The sequence below is a fragment of the Amblyomma maculatum genome, chromosome 6, assembly GCF_055883805.1.
Source record: "Amblyomma maculatum isolate TAMU_Amacu chromosome 6, ASM5588380v1, whole genome shotgun sequence".
In the NCBI taxonomy this organism is placed as follows: Eukaryota; Metazoa; Arthropoda; class Arachnida; order Ixodida; family Ixodidae; genus Amblyomma; species Amblyomma maculatum.
Window position 1 is genome coordinate 71,541,393 of NC_139349.1, and position 16,617 is coordinate 71,558,009.

General features: G+C 45.9%; 1 protein-coding gene across 1 annotated transcript in view; it reads right to left on the reverse strand.

The window, feature by feature from the left end:
* LOC146186004 (thrombospondin type-1 domain-containing protein 7A-like) overlaps positions 1-12,102 on the reverse strand; it is a 330,413-nt gene extending 318,311 nt beyond the window's left edge. The window contains exon 1 of the mRNA XM_084606943.1: positions 11,638-12,102. Coding sequence (XP_084463069.1) covers positions 11,638-11,656 — 19 coding nt within the window. The 5' untranslated portion in view covers positions 11,657-12,102. The remainder of the gene's footprint in view (positions 1-11,637) is intronic.
* Positions 12,103-16,617: the final 4,515 nt, after the last annotated feature.

Sequence of the window (16,617 nt, forward strand, 5' to 3'; positions counted from 1 at the left end):
TATTACATAAATGCAATTGCAGAAGCAGAAGACGACGATCAACAGCAGAGACAAAAGATGACGGGAGAAGAAGAAGAAGAAGAAGAAGAAGATCGGTGCTAAGAGAAGGTTGGCGCTTGCCGGTACATTCACGCAAGTCATTCGCTGTTGTGTTTCTTGGACTAACCTTGCCACGTATCAATATCGGTTGCTTTATATAAGCCTTCCTCTTTTGCGTGTAAACGTACGAAGTACAGTCGCCGAGAAGACGACGTCAATTTATTTATTTCCGCCTTTTGGAGGTCGCTAATAGAGGGTAAATATCTAGGCCCAGGCTAAGCAACCGCAAAGGGCATCAGAAGGAAGCTCCGAAAGTTCACTTTTGCACAGTCGTAATAGCTAGACGAAGGAGATGCAAGATGTCTTCTGCAGAGCCGCTGTCACGCCTTTCTCCGAGCTTGCGCAACGAGCCACATGACATGAACACCAAATGGCTTGGGCTGATCCCATTACGCACTTTCGCGCGACGCTCTCTAGCAGGCGCGCTCCACATATCGCCAAGGGTGAAGCTTTCAGATATTGTAGTAGTATGCAGAGGAAATTTCTTCCGGCCTCCCTGTCACACCAAGACTGTGCTAGGTGAATACACCCAAAGCCATGTTTTGCATCTCTCTTCTCACGAAATTGAAGCCAATGATCGCGTCGAGCAGCATTCGGTATTCTGTGTACACGTAAGGCAATTACAACCAGAAATTGTCCGTGGATCAAACTTGTGCATAAAAGATTTCGTTTTCGCAAACATTGCCTGAAGAGAATGATTGCGGCCATGACGTGTTCGTTTAGTGCTGAGTGTTTCACCCATGATAGAGGGCCAAGGTTTAGTTTGTTGTTTACCATTTTATATGGTAACAGTAAACGAACTATTTTCCGTTTTGTTTCCAGGGCGAAATATTGTTAGCAATCATAAGGACAGTAAAAAAAAAAAAACGTGTTAATTTACGTTTACCAAAAATGAACCTCACCGCTACCAGCGGCATTTGTTCTAGGCGAATAAAATCTTTTTTGGTGGCAGGGTCTTAAACGTTGGCAAGCAACTTGCCGGTGTTTCTTGCACCAATTCCAAGCATATATTTGAAATCGGTAATTGCAGAGGGAGCTACACTGGGATACCAGTCGAGCATTTAACGGCGGCCGGCAGAGGCCAGTTGTGCGCATGCGTAGTTACCATTGCAGTCGGAGAGGAGCAGCACCACCGCTCGCTCCACCGTCGGAGCCGCGCGCGACGTCACGCGGATGAGCAGTTCTACGCATGCGCCGATACCATGGTAACCAGACAGACCCTACAGCTGCGCGGTGCGCATCGTCGCCGCCTCACCGCTCGCCGCTCTATCACCCGAACCACGCGTCGCATGCGCAGCATTGCGTATAAAATGCGGAGATGAAATAGGCGGCTTTATCACAACGTTACATAGATGCAGAGAAGGAGAGTCCAGATTAACTTCCGATCCTGAGGTTGTCGCCTCCAAATTGGCCACTAAGCAAAGAGTGAAATGCTGCATGATAGTTCACAGATTACTTGGCAGTCCTCACCTCTGTGACGCAAGATAATAAAAAATGTGTATACCCAATGTCTCTCATTGCTAAACATACCTTAATCACAACAAGCTCAGACAGGGAAACATGCCTCTCGCTACATATATCCTGGCATAGCCGAGATACAGCACTTCTAACTTTTTAAACTTGGATGACATTGTTCGGACAAATAGTTGGTGCATATTCAGCGGAAACGTGGGCAGTGGAATATTATCGTCCACCATGCCAAAATGGCTGACCCACCCTTTTCATAGCCGAGGGTTCATGTGAGCGAGCTTGTGCCCATGAATTCCTGAAATATGTCCCCATCATGGAGGCTGAAAAATGTAAAACCCACATGTTAATTTCAGTTCATGTGAGCAATATCACACCGTATAAGCCAACCCGCAGCCTCTCTCTAGAGCGTTCTTCGTAAGTCAGAGCGTTGGAATGACACAACAAATACCCTAATGAATGAATAATTAGCTGACCCTAGTCGCGCTGCAGGCCGTGAGACATAAAAGCCACTTAGAATGGATTAGGATTTTTAGATTAATTACGCGTCAATAATTTTCACTTTTTTATTGGTTGTGTTTCTGCTTCCATCCCCGCAAGTGCCCACAACAAAATATCCGCTAATCCCGTTAGCGTGATGGAAACCACCACCGTTTCTTGGACCTCTGATGTTTCCACGACAGTTAGCGCTCAAGTAATTGAGTGAAGTACTTCACAAACTTTAATTATGCAAGAGGGCTGGCAAGAACTGAATATACGAAAGGGGTCCGAGATTTTAGTGGTTCTGCTGACGTCGTAGTCAGCGGGCTTCAGTGATAACTTGCTGTAATTCAATCACAGCAAAGAAGGGTTGTTTTGTAGCTGAGAATTTAAAGAAGAGCAAATTGTAGCCGACCCACAGACCCTCCTGTATTGAATGCATGTTGCCGATCGCTGCTTAAGTTACTGACGACAGTTGTAGTCGTACGCATGTAACGTATACGAGGCTAGATGTGACTGAGTATCGAGCTCCCCAAGCAGAAACGATGCATAACCAGATTGAGAAATTCTTACTTCGATTTCCATTCTAGAGACATCGTGCTTTCTCAATGGAAATTTATTCTACACTGCGTGAGTCTTTTCACGCCCTTTCTGGTGAAAATACGACCTAACAACATAAAATGAAAGTAAATACGGTATAATAGTTGCTATTCCCGTAAAAGAAAAAAGAAATATAGAGGACACTTAACCTGGGAATTTCCTTTCTGATGAAAATACGACCGAACAACATAAAATGAGAGCAAATAAGGTAGAACAGTTGCTATTTAAAAACAATATAGAGAACACTTATCCTCTGATTTTAAAAGCGTGACACAGTAGTGTTATGGCTCTCATCTGCGGCTCCGCATGCGGTTCCTAGTTTAGGTACAATGTAGTCTTTGCTCGCGTAATTATCAATTCCCTAACTTCTGCATCTAATATCTCACACATGACTTTTTAGCATAAATTTCTAAGGTACCAAGTTATCCAGGCATTGCTCGTAAGCTACCTGGCCCAAATATAAAGCTCCGCTTTAACAAGCCTTACAAACGTACCTGCGCGTGCCTGACTCTGCATCCAAACAACGCTGGAATATTAATTCCTATACCACCTTCTCACCTGAAGTTAACAACCAGAGTTGACAGCTCCTCCCAACTTTGCGACGGCGTGTACAGTATTGTTACGTAACGCAACCTATCGCAAAATGATTGCTCGGCCCCGTCATCTCTTAGCTACCACATACCAGAGGTATATTGTGATTTTCCACTCATGAAGCCGGGAACATCGACGCCACAATTTACTGCACAACGAGGCCTTGAACGCTATCACGTTAAAAGACCGAATAGAATAATATCATAATGGTTAGTTAGCCCAATTCTTAAAAAAAGTAACTACCAGAAATTTGTGCAAGAGCTTCCCTGTGGGGTTTCACTGTGTCATCTGTTTACATCTTTCGTTGCTATTGCTACCCTTCCAGCGGACCTTCCCGTCTGCTGAAGTATGTTAAGCGTTCGTCAACCACAAACGCCTTCATTCTTTGAGGAAGTTTCGATTTCGTTAGACTGATGATTCAAAGACCTCAGCTCACCTACGGAACAAATCCGTTCGTTTATTACAAGTGCACGGTACACCCTGCAGCAAAATAAGAGTATAATCATTATCACGGAATAATATGATGTTTTGCAGTACTCGCTTTTATGGACGCGGAAATGAGTGCGAAACATGTTTTTTTTTTTTTTTCGAGTCCATAATCTGCATAAGAAGCCTGTTCTTTTCGTAACGTAAAAGCGAGCCTCGCGGCGAAAGAAGCAACCTTTCATTTTGATTCGCCACGCGCGCTCTCAGATACATGCGCCGTACCTTATTGTTAGGCGTACATGAATATGAAGAATAGGGTACCGTGATCGCGGAAATGTGAACAAGAATAAATGTTCTCCAGGAAGCGCCCTAGAGGCCCCGGCAGCTGTGAATATTCAGCCTTGTCTAGGAAGGGTAGAAAATACAAACCGACCGTCCACGAGGGCTCGAAAAGAAGAAGGTTATGCCCTACGCATCGCTCATGCCCGTTTGATTGATAGGGGGAAAAACCAATCTGAGCGCGCGCTATCGATCTAGGCTTGGCTGTGTACGCCGATCTCGAGCTGCTCTCGGTAAGCTGCAAAAAGTATTCCTTCTTGCCTTATGCGCCGCTGTTTCTCAGTGTAAAAAACGGCACACCCTCTAGGCGCTTCTATACGGCATCCGCGCTACACGTGACTGAATGGATAAAAGTGGTTTGCAAGCTGCGGACAAAAGCTTCGAGACTGGAAGACAGCGTTACAATGAATAAATCACTCAACACCTTGAACTATGGGTAGCAGACTCTTATAACACTCTGATTTCGGCATGTGTCACCGTCACGTCAATTATTCGTGCAGTCCGGCCACAAATGGTCGGTCACACTATGACTGCGAGGTACTGAGAGTTAAGCCATGAGCAAACAAGTGGGAAAATTCTAAGGCATGATAAAAACAGACACGAAGGGCCCTTACGAAGCTGAGACGGTTACTTTAGCAGCTTCCAGGGTATTAGATATTGGGAACGATGAGAATCTGAGGAAGTTTTAACGCATATTGTTATGATTGTACAACGAAAATCGCACACTATAGGCAGTAACTGTGCTCTTGTTGACGGTACGGTTGTTGGATTCATTGAGACGTGCGCATAAAAAACGTGCGCATAAAAAATATTTTAAACAGAGCACCGCTCCACTCAATCCTTCCTATAGCCATTAGAGTGCCCTTGCCAACATAAAAGTGACTTAGGACAAGCAAGTTACGCATGTCGCAGGCCGACTTGGCTCCCATGATAGCCAAGCTCTCGTTTTTTGAAGGCTTTCTCCGGGAAGCAATCCTCATTTTCTTACAGTTGGTAGGGCGAGTTACCGGTTAAGTTGCAAAGATAGAATCTCTACTCATCCTTCACTAGTGGGATTGTAAAATCAGCATTTTAGCCACTCTTTTTTTCGAGCAATACTAAGGCCCATTCCGCATTACTGTTTCGAGGTGTTCTGGAGCATCCAGCATGGTGCGTACACTACAGCGTAAGTTTCTGTCCCCAAAGAGAGCAGTATTGTCGCGCAAGCATAGCAGAGAGCCAGATGTATTTGCGACAGGCAGTTATTTCTTCAGTTTCAAGCTTAAAGTAGTTGTTATACATCCCGTTTACGTACTCCCCTATCGCAGTTAGCCTAATTTATTCTGAACATGCGCCTTCAGACATATCCGCCTTTTCCAACCTACCATCCTCTTCTCCACTGCCACTCAAAAGAAGCTGACATTCGCTCGTCCCCTCTAATAATAATAATATAAAAAAAAAACTTCTTGTGTTTTTGCTAGCACTGATCTGCGTGACACCTAGACATCAGAGGTCTCTTAACCTGTTTTCATCAGCCGGCCTAATCTTTTTCGGTCCCTCTGAGCTCCCCGCGAAATCAGTAGTACAGCTAGAACGGCTAGACATCCGTCATCGCCATCTTCTAGTGCATAGTTTAGAACCTCGCACGCGAACCCATGTCTAAAGTGTATCGAGATGCCCGTGCACAGCCGTACAGATCCCAAATCTCCATCCCGCTGCCGCTGGAAACGTCCGCATGAAATTCGCAACCTTGCTCGCACAGCGTGGGTATTACTACACCTCTTTTTTTCCACGATCCACGGCCACTGCCTCATCTCCCTCTTTCGGGCCCGTTTCCAATCACAAGTTAATTAGGGGCGCCCCCGATGAGTCCCGCGAGAGTCCTTGCTGGTGCGCCAGTCCAGAACACGAAGGGGGCTCAGGCAATATACGCCCCTTCACGAAAGATCCCTTGTTCCTGGGCGTGCATCTCTCTCTACCCTCGTTTCATCTCGATCTTCTTCCTGTGTTTACTTTGGAATATGATGTTTCTTCCTTACATCGAGACCAATTTCCGCTGACGCGAAAGCACAGCCTCTTTCGCTTGAGCGTACTAAGCCGCTTGCTACGCTGAAATGAGCAACATCAGGCGGTAGGACGTAGCCATCGTCCTTCTATTGCTGCATGTTTACAATGCGTACAAAGCATGCTCGCAACAGCCCTGTGGGAGCGTTTTTCGTGGAAACACTTGGCAAACAGGGAAACACTAACATCTAACTTTCTTTGCCGTCATAGTTACTAATTGCGCGTGAGCCTAAATGAACGGGAGCTGCCAAAACAGTAGGAGAATTGGAGGTTCATGCAGCAGCTCTAGTGCAGTTGTAATTTTATTTGGGGTAGCGGTTTATTATAAAAAAACAGGGCCACATGTGGGCAATAATCATGCATACTTGGACTAGAACGGCCGCTGTGCAAAGAAAAATAGAAGCGGGAGGAAAAAGATGTACTAACAGGGCGCAGGGTAGAAGAGAGAAGTAGGCTGTACAAGTTTGTTATGGAGCTTGTGGATTTAGAGTACGCAAGAGTGCGCATAAAAAGCACACAGCATATTCTGCACATAGATATGCGGGTGTGGTTTTCCGACCATTGTTCTCACACAAGGTAAAACGTCTACACACAAAATCCACTCATGAAAGCGTATCTCCCGCTGCCAAAACAGGACGGCCTCGTGGCTCTGTGCTGTAAAGAGGTCCTGGTGGAATTCCCATCCTCTCTGTAGGCGCCAGCAGGTGTGTTACGAAAACATTTGCATCGTTGTCCCTGTTCGTACTTAGGCAGTGCTGATATTGTGTTTTTTATTTCCTTTCGGCTTGCTAACTGTTCTTTTTTCTTGTTATGTGTCGTAATTTCTGCCTTCTCTTTTGAATGGCACTTCCAAGCAAACAAAGATAGAGTTGTCAAAAACTGGATGCGAAAAGGGTAAACAAACGGATTAACCAATACGCAATGAAAACGGATCCCAGTTGCTACAAAATGTAAGAAAATGCAAGTGCAGGCGCCCACTGGACTCTGTTAACCCGGTCACAGATTCTTATCTTGATGAGAAACGTGTTTCCAAGAGGCTCCTGAGCGGACAGCTCTTTGCGTGCGTTCCACCTTGCCACCCCAGGATCGAAAAGGCCAGGAGTCACGGCAAGGTGCTCAAATCGGAGCGTGACACAGCGAGGATACTGATTTTGACGACCCCTCATTACGGGTATCCTCTCGGCGCGCTGTGACGAGAGAGAGAGAGAGAGAGAGGGGGGGGGGGGGGAGCAGGATAAGCAGAAGGCCTTACATTACTTTCTCTCTGCAGCTGAGCGTATACGAGAGCCAGCAAAAATTCACGGCGTCGTTTACGGCTGCAGTGTACGACAGGCGATGGGAGGTGGCTTGCGTGTGGAGCTTGTACGGCTCCCAGTCACCGCTTTGTTTCATGGCGCGCCAGCTACGCTTCCGACTTCCCGCAGCGGCGCGGCATGCTGGGAGACACGAGCTGGGGTGCTTCTGCTTTTCCGGAAGGCGGTAAATCAGACTAAGCGGCTGACTTCCGGCGGCCCAGGGCCGTCATTGCCGACTCGTAGGAGAAACTAACGGCTCTGAAACGTGACGAGGACTCCTGATCGCGGCTCCTGAGACACAACGCGGGGGCTAAAATGAGCCGTAAATAAAAGAAGGAGAAATATTAGACGAGAGCGCAGCTTTTCCAGAGCGCCTCAAATGGCAGCAAATGTCTTGACGGCGGGCAACATTTCTTCCTAAATGGCAGTAACGCGACGTCGTACTGAGCTTAGCAGTTAAAGAATGAACGCGAGAAACGGCGAGAGAGAGCCAACGTATCTAACGGGTACTGATGCGTATTGATATACATAGTAGGAGAATTCTGTATTGTACTCAGTTGGTCTCAGCACAGAACTAAAATAAAATGGTGCCACTATCAAAGTTTTTCACTCAAGTTTCAAGGACCTTCGTAGAAATTTACGCATCAAGTGTCAAGCGCTTAGGAGCGCATAAAACATATCGCCGCCCTTTTATACAGTAATAAAAGCAGTGAAGTTCTGTAAAAGAGATTCGTTTTAACCTTAATGTAATGGTTTGTGATTGTTAGAGTGTAGTTCTTAATTACCTTGACTATCTTGTTTGCTAAAGAGAGTCAGTCCGTAAACGATCAGCATGCCTTGTTTGTGTTCTTCGTAACAGTTTTGTGTGATGACAAGGCGTGAAAGAACGAGCGACGCATCTTCGGATTGTTTAGACGGATATATCAGGTGGAATCATATATATGCTATTCTAAATGTTCTTGTAGATATCTGCTACAGAATAATTGTTTGCAGAACGAAATCAAGTAAGTTGTTTTATGTATTGTTATCTAATGGATTTCCTGCTCGCTTCTTTGGAACATGACTGCCAGAAGATTAGTCTTAGAGTAGCTTACTGAGGATTTCTAGCATTCATCTTCTTACGAACATGGTATGAGCTGCGTGCAGAGAGTTTCTTTTTTTTCTTTTTTTTTCTCGAACGTCATGACAGCAAGAACTGTCAAAGTGAGATGCTGGCTATATCGTAACTGAAATGGATCAACATTTTGGAGGCTTTGTTTAACGTTCAAGTCGATACGGAAAATCAAAATGTGCCTGTATTTCAGACTGCTGAGATGGTTAGAATTTTCCTACCACTAGCATATTTCAAAATTTCTACTAATAATTTGGAAAAAAATCTGCGTTATTACGCATATAAATCAGTAACCATCGACGCGAGGGACCATCTGGTGGAGCTATAGGCACCACCCCCAGCTCTGTAAGGCGTATACGTTAGCATACCATCACTAATTTTATTCGTATGGTCACTGTCATTACTATTACCCCAAAAATCAGCAATTACAACTAACAAAGAGTCAGACGAATGATGCTGCATGGTGTGAGGAAAGACGATTGCAGCAGCGCACCTTGAATTGTGCAAACCTTTGCGACCTTGTCTGCCGGCCTGTGTTGCGGATGGCGCAAGCGTTTTGGTCCGTGCTGTTCGTAGTCAACATTTGTCGTTTTTAACAACTTCAGGACGATGGATAAACCTTTGGTGCACCTTCGTGTTCCCGGAATACTAAAAAAATCTATGGTACCAATTAGTGGACTCAAACAACTTACTCTGGCACACATCTGGTCAGAATATCCCAGTTATATTCACGTATACACCGATGGATCTGTGTCAGCACAGGCATCCGCTGCAGCTGTGGTCATACCAGCTCAGAAAACGACTCTGCATTTCCTTTTGGGACATAACTCTACATCAACCGCTGCCGAACTTGTAGCCATTCGGGAATCTATTCGCTATATATGTGGGGAACCACCTCAAAAATGGTGTATATTCACGGACTCGAAGACTGCATTACAAATTTTGGAAAACTTCTTACGCCACACTGCCTATCAGTCCCTGGCACTAAACATTACGGAGCTCATCACATCTGCCCAGCTGCAAGGCCACATGATAATGTTTCAATGGATTCCTGCCCACTGCGGCCTCCATGGGAATGAGCAGGCCGATGTTGAAGCGAAAAGCGCACTCATCAATGGCTTCCAAACAGCTGTGCCTTTTTCAAGAGCGGATACGACGTGTCTTCTAAAGAGTTGTATGAATATTGCTACAGCGACTTACTGGGCTCAACCAGACGCCCGACACATGCGTCTAAGAAAGCTTGATCGAACATTTAAATTTACTGTTCCGCGTGATATTCCGCGTCATCAGACATGCTTGATACATCGACTTCGTTTAAACGTGGCTTTCACGCGCAAGTACTTACATTTAATTGGACAGATGGACTCACCGGAATGTTTAACTTGTGGCATCCCAGAGACTGTGGACCATGTATTATTGGTGTGCCCAGAGTATGCGAACGAAAGAAATGTGCTAGCTGCTTCCTTGAAGCGTTTAGACAAGAGGCCTCTGTCGGAGGAACTGCTGCTGGGCGCTTGGCAGGACAAGGGGAAGGGCATCCAGGCAGTGCGCGCTCTTTGCCGTTATTTGAGCGCCAGTGGACTTGATTCACGTTTGTAAAGCAAGCTGCTCTGTCTGTATATATATTTCATATGCCTTCTCCCACATCGTCACCCATCATGACCTTCTTTCTTCTCTCCTTCCCCTTCCCCAGTGCAGAGTAGCAGGCCAGATTTGAATTATTCGGGCCAACCTCTCTGCCTTTTCCTATCAATAAATCCATCTATCTATCTTAACAACTTCAGTACACACGAATACTAAATACTGCGCACACAAACACACTGGTTACATGTGAAATATACCAACACTACATACAGTCCCGGCACGTATACACGAAGAACAGCCCCGCAGGGATGTTTTAGGGGTTAGGAGGATCGACTGTGAGCCCAAGGGTTCAGTTCAAATCCCGGCCACGGCACCCGGGTTTCGATGGAAGCGCAACTCAAGGCGCCAGTGCGTTGTGCGATATCATGAACATGACATGTATTAATGCCAGGTATTTCCGTAATATGAGTTGGCTGCTAGCTGGTCCATACTCAGAGTTAGTGCTAAAAAGGCGGAATAGAAACAGACAAGAAAGGAAGCGCCCTCTACTACCTTCCTTGTATATTTCGGTGGTGTCCTTTTCTTTTTTGCTAGAAGAACCTCTAGTGGTCGAAATTACCGGATCCTCCGTTGCGGCTTCCCCCACAGGTAATATGCACGCGCTGTGGAACGTTAAACTCCATAATCTATACTATATACGAAGGAACAAAGGAACAAAAGCATATTCACCTTCTTAGCAGGCAACTTCAGCAAATATTTTCGACATGCCTAAATATTGCCCGCATCACTTCGAAGTCCCGCTCAAAGTTATAGGTGGGCATGGAGAACGGAGCGCAATTCAGATCGCTTAGAAAGCTTTATACGGATTCGGTCGGTGAGCAGCCTGACCTGAAGCCTTGTCCTTTGCACATTTCGAGCTGTATTCTGATTATTGGCCAAAGAGAAGCCACTGCGCTCAACCTGTCAGCACCAGCTCATCCAGATTTAAAACGTTCACAGATGTGATGGAAGCACTACGCTTGCCTTTCTCGCGGCGACAGTCTGGTCTAGCGGAGTCAATGGCCTGTGAAAGTAAGATTGCATCCATAAAAACAAAATATTGGCTTGGGCGGGTGAGATGGATTAATGTTTCACGCGTGATAGCGGTCCGCAATCATGGAAAGCGAGAAAAAATCATTGATCGGCGTTGTAAAAGTGAGGCCCACGAGTGAGGCCCACGGAAAGGATCACAGCCATATACTAGGTGCCCGGCAGCACGCGACATCTGTGTTACTCCGTCCGTACTTCTGAGAATTTAGTTTTTTGTTCTCTTATTTTTTTTTTTTCAATTTACTAGTCTAGCCTAATGTGTGACCGCTGTCAATGTTCTTGCACTACCGGATACAAGTATGAATGCCCTCCAAAATTAATATACGACAAAATGTTTACCTCTTCGGTCGCGAGATGCCATACAACAGAGTCCCTTCACTATGTGCAGTTAAGTCGTTCTATAGATCAAATGTTTCGTAGATAACACTTATAAACTGCGCACAAAACCTGCTAGGGACTTTTAAAGACGTTTGAGATAGTGAAAAACAAAAGAATAGAAATGCTTTGGCTTACCGGGAAAATTTAACGTCATGTCATGGGGTACGTTGTCCAACCACACTTCTATCAAGGCACTCAGATGTTCCAGAGTAACGTAACTGTGTGCTTCGAGAGCTCAGTGGTGACTCTCGATATCGACGCAGTGCATTGGCCGGGATCACCAAAAACTAATGTCGATCCCGCCTACGTCGCAGGAGTCGTGCGATTGCTCCAGGAAAGAAAACAGCGGCACCGTAAGGATACGGCTTATCTCCAGGGCAGCAGCACAGCACAACCACCAACGATGAGAGCGCTATTCCCTGCAACCTGTCCGACCTCCCGTAAGAAAATCCAAGAGCCGAGTTTGGCAGACACTAGAGACACCGGTTCAGAAGCGCGCTCTGTAAGCGTCGGCATCCAGGTCTCAGGCCGCAAGCGGCCGAATAGTTGGCAGGTCGTTGCGATATCCCGAGTGGTGAGGAGTAGTTTCCCCCGCTGTCAGGCAGGTACGCGAAGAGAAGAACGGCTGAAGAAAGAAGGGGGGGGGGGGGGGTGCGACCACGTGTGTTTGTTCACTACCTCTACGGCGGAGCGGCAGCGTAAAAACGCGTAGGGGTCGCTAGCACAAGCTGCGCCGAGAGTGAGAGGGAGTGACGGAGGGGAGGAAAGGAGGAAAGAAGCCATCGGCGCGATCTGCCTTGACAGTTGGCATGCGTAATGCGATTTAGAAAGCCCGGCCCAAACGGATGTCAAAGTCTCCGGCAGAAGCGGCGGACTCGACGACAGAACGAGCGAACATCGCGCGTCAACTGGCGAAGGCGGCGTTCTCCCTCTCCGAAGCACCGCGCTGAATTAGGCAACCCTGGCGCCAGCGGCATCAGGAGGCGCGAAACACAGATTCGCGTACACCGCCCCGTACGCGCGCCAAGGCTGGGATTTATGGACGCGCAAGGCTGCGAATTGCGGCCCGCCGCATGGGTAAGTTGTCGCACTGGGGAGAGGCAGCGATGGTCGGTGGGTAGCTTGGGGGGAGTTAGTTCAGCTGGGCGTGGTCGCTTTGGGAATGGGAGGAGGGGGTGTTTGGGAATACTAGATGCAGAAAGTAGAGTGTAAAGGTCTGCGCGATCGGCGATGCAGCAGGGGCCCGCATCAGAGGCTTTATCCGACGCAGCAGAGGCAAGCGCGGCGGAGATACGCCGGAAACAGGAGGTGAGATCCACGACTAGGGTGGAAGAACCGAGGAATAAAAATGAAAGAGCAAGATTAGTTAAAGATAACACAACTCGCCCCGCACGCTTCATTGATTTTTGTTCCGCAAGCGGAACACACGCCGCGACGCTCTTCTCGACCTCATGGCGCGCACTCTCGCCTTGCGCACACCGACAGACGAGCTTCGCTCGCCTTTCCGGTCTCGCTGTGTTCGGGACGGTTCGCCGAAGCAGACCCACAGCACACGACGACTAGATCCTGACCGAAGTAAAAGCAGCGAAGAAATAAATGCGGCGCTAGCGAAGGCCAAGAAACGGAGAGAAGGTGGACGAAGCTGTGAGCAAACACGGAGAGGGATAGAGAAAAAGAGGAGGCGAGTGCGTTTCCAGTGTTTAGCCAACATGCCCTCCAGAGAAGTGCACAGGTGCTTGCAGCCTTGCGAGGCGTTTTATGCGGCCATTGAAGGCCTGCGAATCAAGGAGGAGAACACACTTCGGCGAAATGATCGTTGTTCTAAAGAGAGAAGAGGCTGGTAATTAATTCTTCCCCAAAATTGTTTTTACCTGAGTTATTGTCGTCGATCAAATCACGCCACGTTATGTGTTTTAGGGTGAAATCCTTATATGGCTCATCAGCAATAAAACCCGTCATTGATATATGCCAACAGGAAAAGGTACCAGAACCTACAAGGCCAATTGATATCATCCGTGCGCCTATATAGTTAACAGTGCTTCTAAATTATAGATATAAAATGACAGGCTAACAAGAATCGAACTCACGCTGAATTTCTTTGAAGCATCCGTTAGTGTAAGGAGAGTGCTTGATTTGAAAAGAAAATGTGACTTATTTGAATAGCGTTGGAATCGCACCCGGACCATTAGATTGTGAGATGAGAACGCTGCTCACAAGCCACAAAGGCGTATTTTTATTGCATAGAAGTGTACCTACCCTGACAAGTTTCAAGCCCGACTTAACCATGTCGCATCACGCAAACCGTCCTACACAGTCGCACCAGCTCTCACTTTGCCCATACATCAAAATCCCATGAGACATCTGCATGCATTGGTTAAAAGCAGCCAAGCTGGAAGTCGATCCTGCGCATGCAGGTAATCTTTAATCCTCAATCAAAAGATAACAGTCAGGAAAATGAACGAATAAATGAGAGAAGAAAAGAAAAAGAAGGTGCCACCATTACCGACTATGGTCCACGGATTACCAATCCATGGTCGAAGGAATGTTCTAGCAGGGATTTGTTTTGGAGAAACCATTGCAAAGAGCACATGATTCTTTCAAATAGAGCAGCAGTCCTTTATAAATGCCCTCCGCAAATATTTGAAATTGCTGCAATGTGCTCTCACAAGTTGATTGAAATATGATGATTTAATACATGCCTATAAAATTGGATGCGCAAGTAGGGCTCAGTATATGAAATCAAGTAACATATTCCGTCCATCTCTTGTCCTTAATTTCCATGTTGCCAGATATCCGTCTCTCTTGAGAAGTATGCACCTAATGTAAGAGCGACCCTGGCGCAATTATCAACACAAAAAAGCAGCCGCCCATCGGACGACTTCCTGGGATAAATTTAAAAAGGACATGATAAAATGTATTGCACGCATAATTAAAAAAAAAAAAAAACAATCTTACGCGATGAAATCTACCTAAGCTATGGGCAGCTCGTGGGGTGAAAAATGAAGCGCATTTACCGTTTCTAACTTCTCAGCTAAGCCTCTCAGATATAATTCTAGCGATACAGAAACAAGGTAACATCGACATCTTTCTTAATTTTCTCTATGTCGATCGCTCGCTCATGTGACAACGTTGATGCAGGAAGCACGTGTTTTTTTATTTACGACCGCAAAAGGGAATGCACGCTGACGCTGCATAGAACCGGTCAGAACCTTAAAGAGAGCGCGAACTCGCAGGAGCACCGCTCAGTGTGGTCAGGACACAATTGCAATGAGAGAGTTGGTGTCGAGCAGTTGGTTACGGGATAAGAGTGCGTACACTCTGATATTAACGGCAAAAAAGTCAGTATAATCGAGTAAACGAGACGGCAATCCGCAAACCTGCTGAGTGGTTCTATTTAAAGCAAGCGGTTTCGCTTTATATTCCACAAAAAAAAAAGGTTGCGCTCTACCACCTTACACGAGCATGTGCACACTCAAATAATATAGATACTATCTTCATAAAATGGACTGCCCCGCTATGATGAGGGAGTGGTTAGGGCGCTTGATTGCAGTGCCCAAGGATGCGGAACCAAATGCTGGCCATGGCGGCTAGTTTTAGATGGAGGTGAAAAACTAGGCGCCCGTGTGCTGTGCGATGGCAGTGCGTGTTAAAGAAGCCCAGGTGGTCAAAATTTTCGGAGCACTCTATTATGGAGTCTCTCATATCCTGAGTCGCTTTGAGATGGTATCCCCGTAAAGCAAACCAAATCAGTCAAGAAGTAGACTTATGAAATGGACTGAAAACGCCCTAATCTGCTGATATCGAGCGCCTCTAACAAGTTTTAAGACTCAGCGTGTTCAACGATATCGTGGCCGAGTCAAATTGCTCATTACAGAATTCTGCCAATTGGTACGTAGAAATGAATGAATATTTCAACTGATCGAGAGTGAGTGCCTCGAGGTTTGTCTTCATTTTATAAACACAAGAAGCCAGAAAAGAACAGTTTTAAAGCAATCGCGCAGTGAAGTTTGGTACACGAACAAGGCTTTTACCTCCTATTTGGTACTAGCAGCACTCACTTAACTAATTTACTCAAATAAACGCACTGCGATCAATACAGGCAACTGTTTCAAATTTCTATGACATTTCGCCGACGCCCAAACTATGAAGTTCATCATTCTCTTTCCCTTAATTAGAAAAATAGCTTGCATCGAAAAAAATAAATGGAACTAATTTATTTATTCAGCTCGTTTCCGGTTCAAGGCTACAGTTTCAAGGTCAGGCGTCAGGGAAAAAAATGACGAAATCAGTCGGTCTTAGTGGTAGCTCACTATAACATTTCGGAACCGTTTTAAGAAACTTAAAATGTGCTATACTTATGTATTTGGATCTGCTGCTCACGGATGAAAGTTTATTTCTTATTTATCTATGATTACCCTCAAGGCCATGGGCATTTCAAAGGTGAGTGGATACAAAATTATAAGAACAGAGGTTAAAGAACAAAATTCAAAAATACCAGCGCCATGTTCCTGGTTACACATTTTTAGCTGCTATAGTAAGAATATAGTTGTAAGTGCAAGGCAAAAATAACATTGGTAATTGTAATAGCAATGACTACAATTGTTAAGAACCTGAGTATACAATATTACCTAAGTTGGCACAGAATCGCAAGCTGTCTTGAATGCTGACTGTCGATCCGGAAAGGTGATTCCAATCTGCTGATGTGCGGAGTATAAACGACTGCGAACAAGCTTTGGTTGTGTATGATGTGATGCTGACTTTATGTGCATGATCAAGCCGGGGTGAGATGAAATACGGAACAGAAATGAGTTCATCTCGTAGAATGGGGCAATTGTAGAAACGTTTATGAAATAGACATAACCGTGAGAATTTTCGACGGGAGGCTAAAGTAGGAAGATTTACCATGTTTTTCATCGAGGTGACACTTGCTGTGCGATTGTAGTTAAAAGGGATGGACAGGGCAGGGTTGTTTTGCACTAGCTCGAGTGAATTAGTTAAGTTAATGGAGCTTGGATCCCAAATTGCTGATGCGTATTCGAGCTTAGTTCGGACAAGCGTTTTATACAGCATTAGTTTTAATGAAGTAGGAGCGGTGGAGAAGTTGCGGCGCAGGTA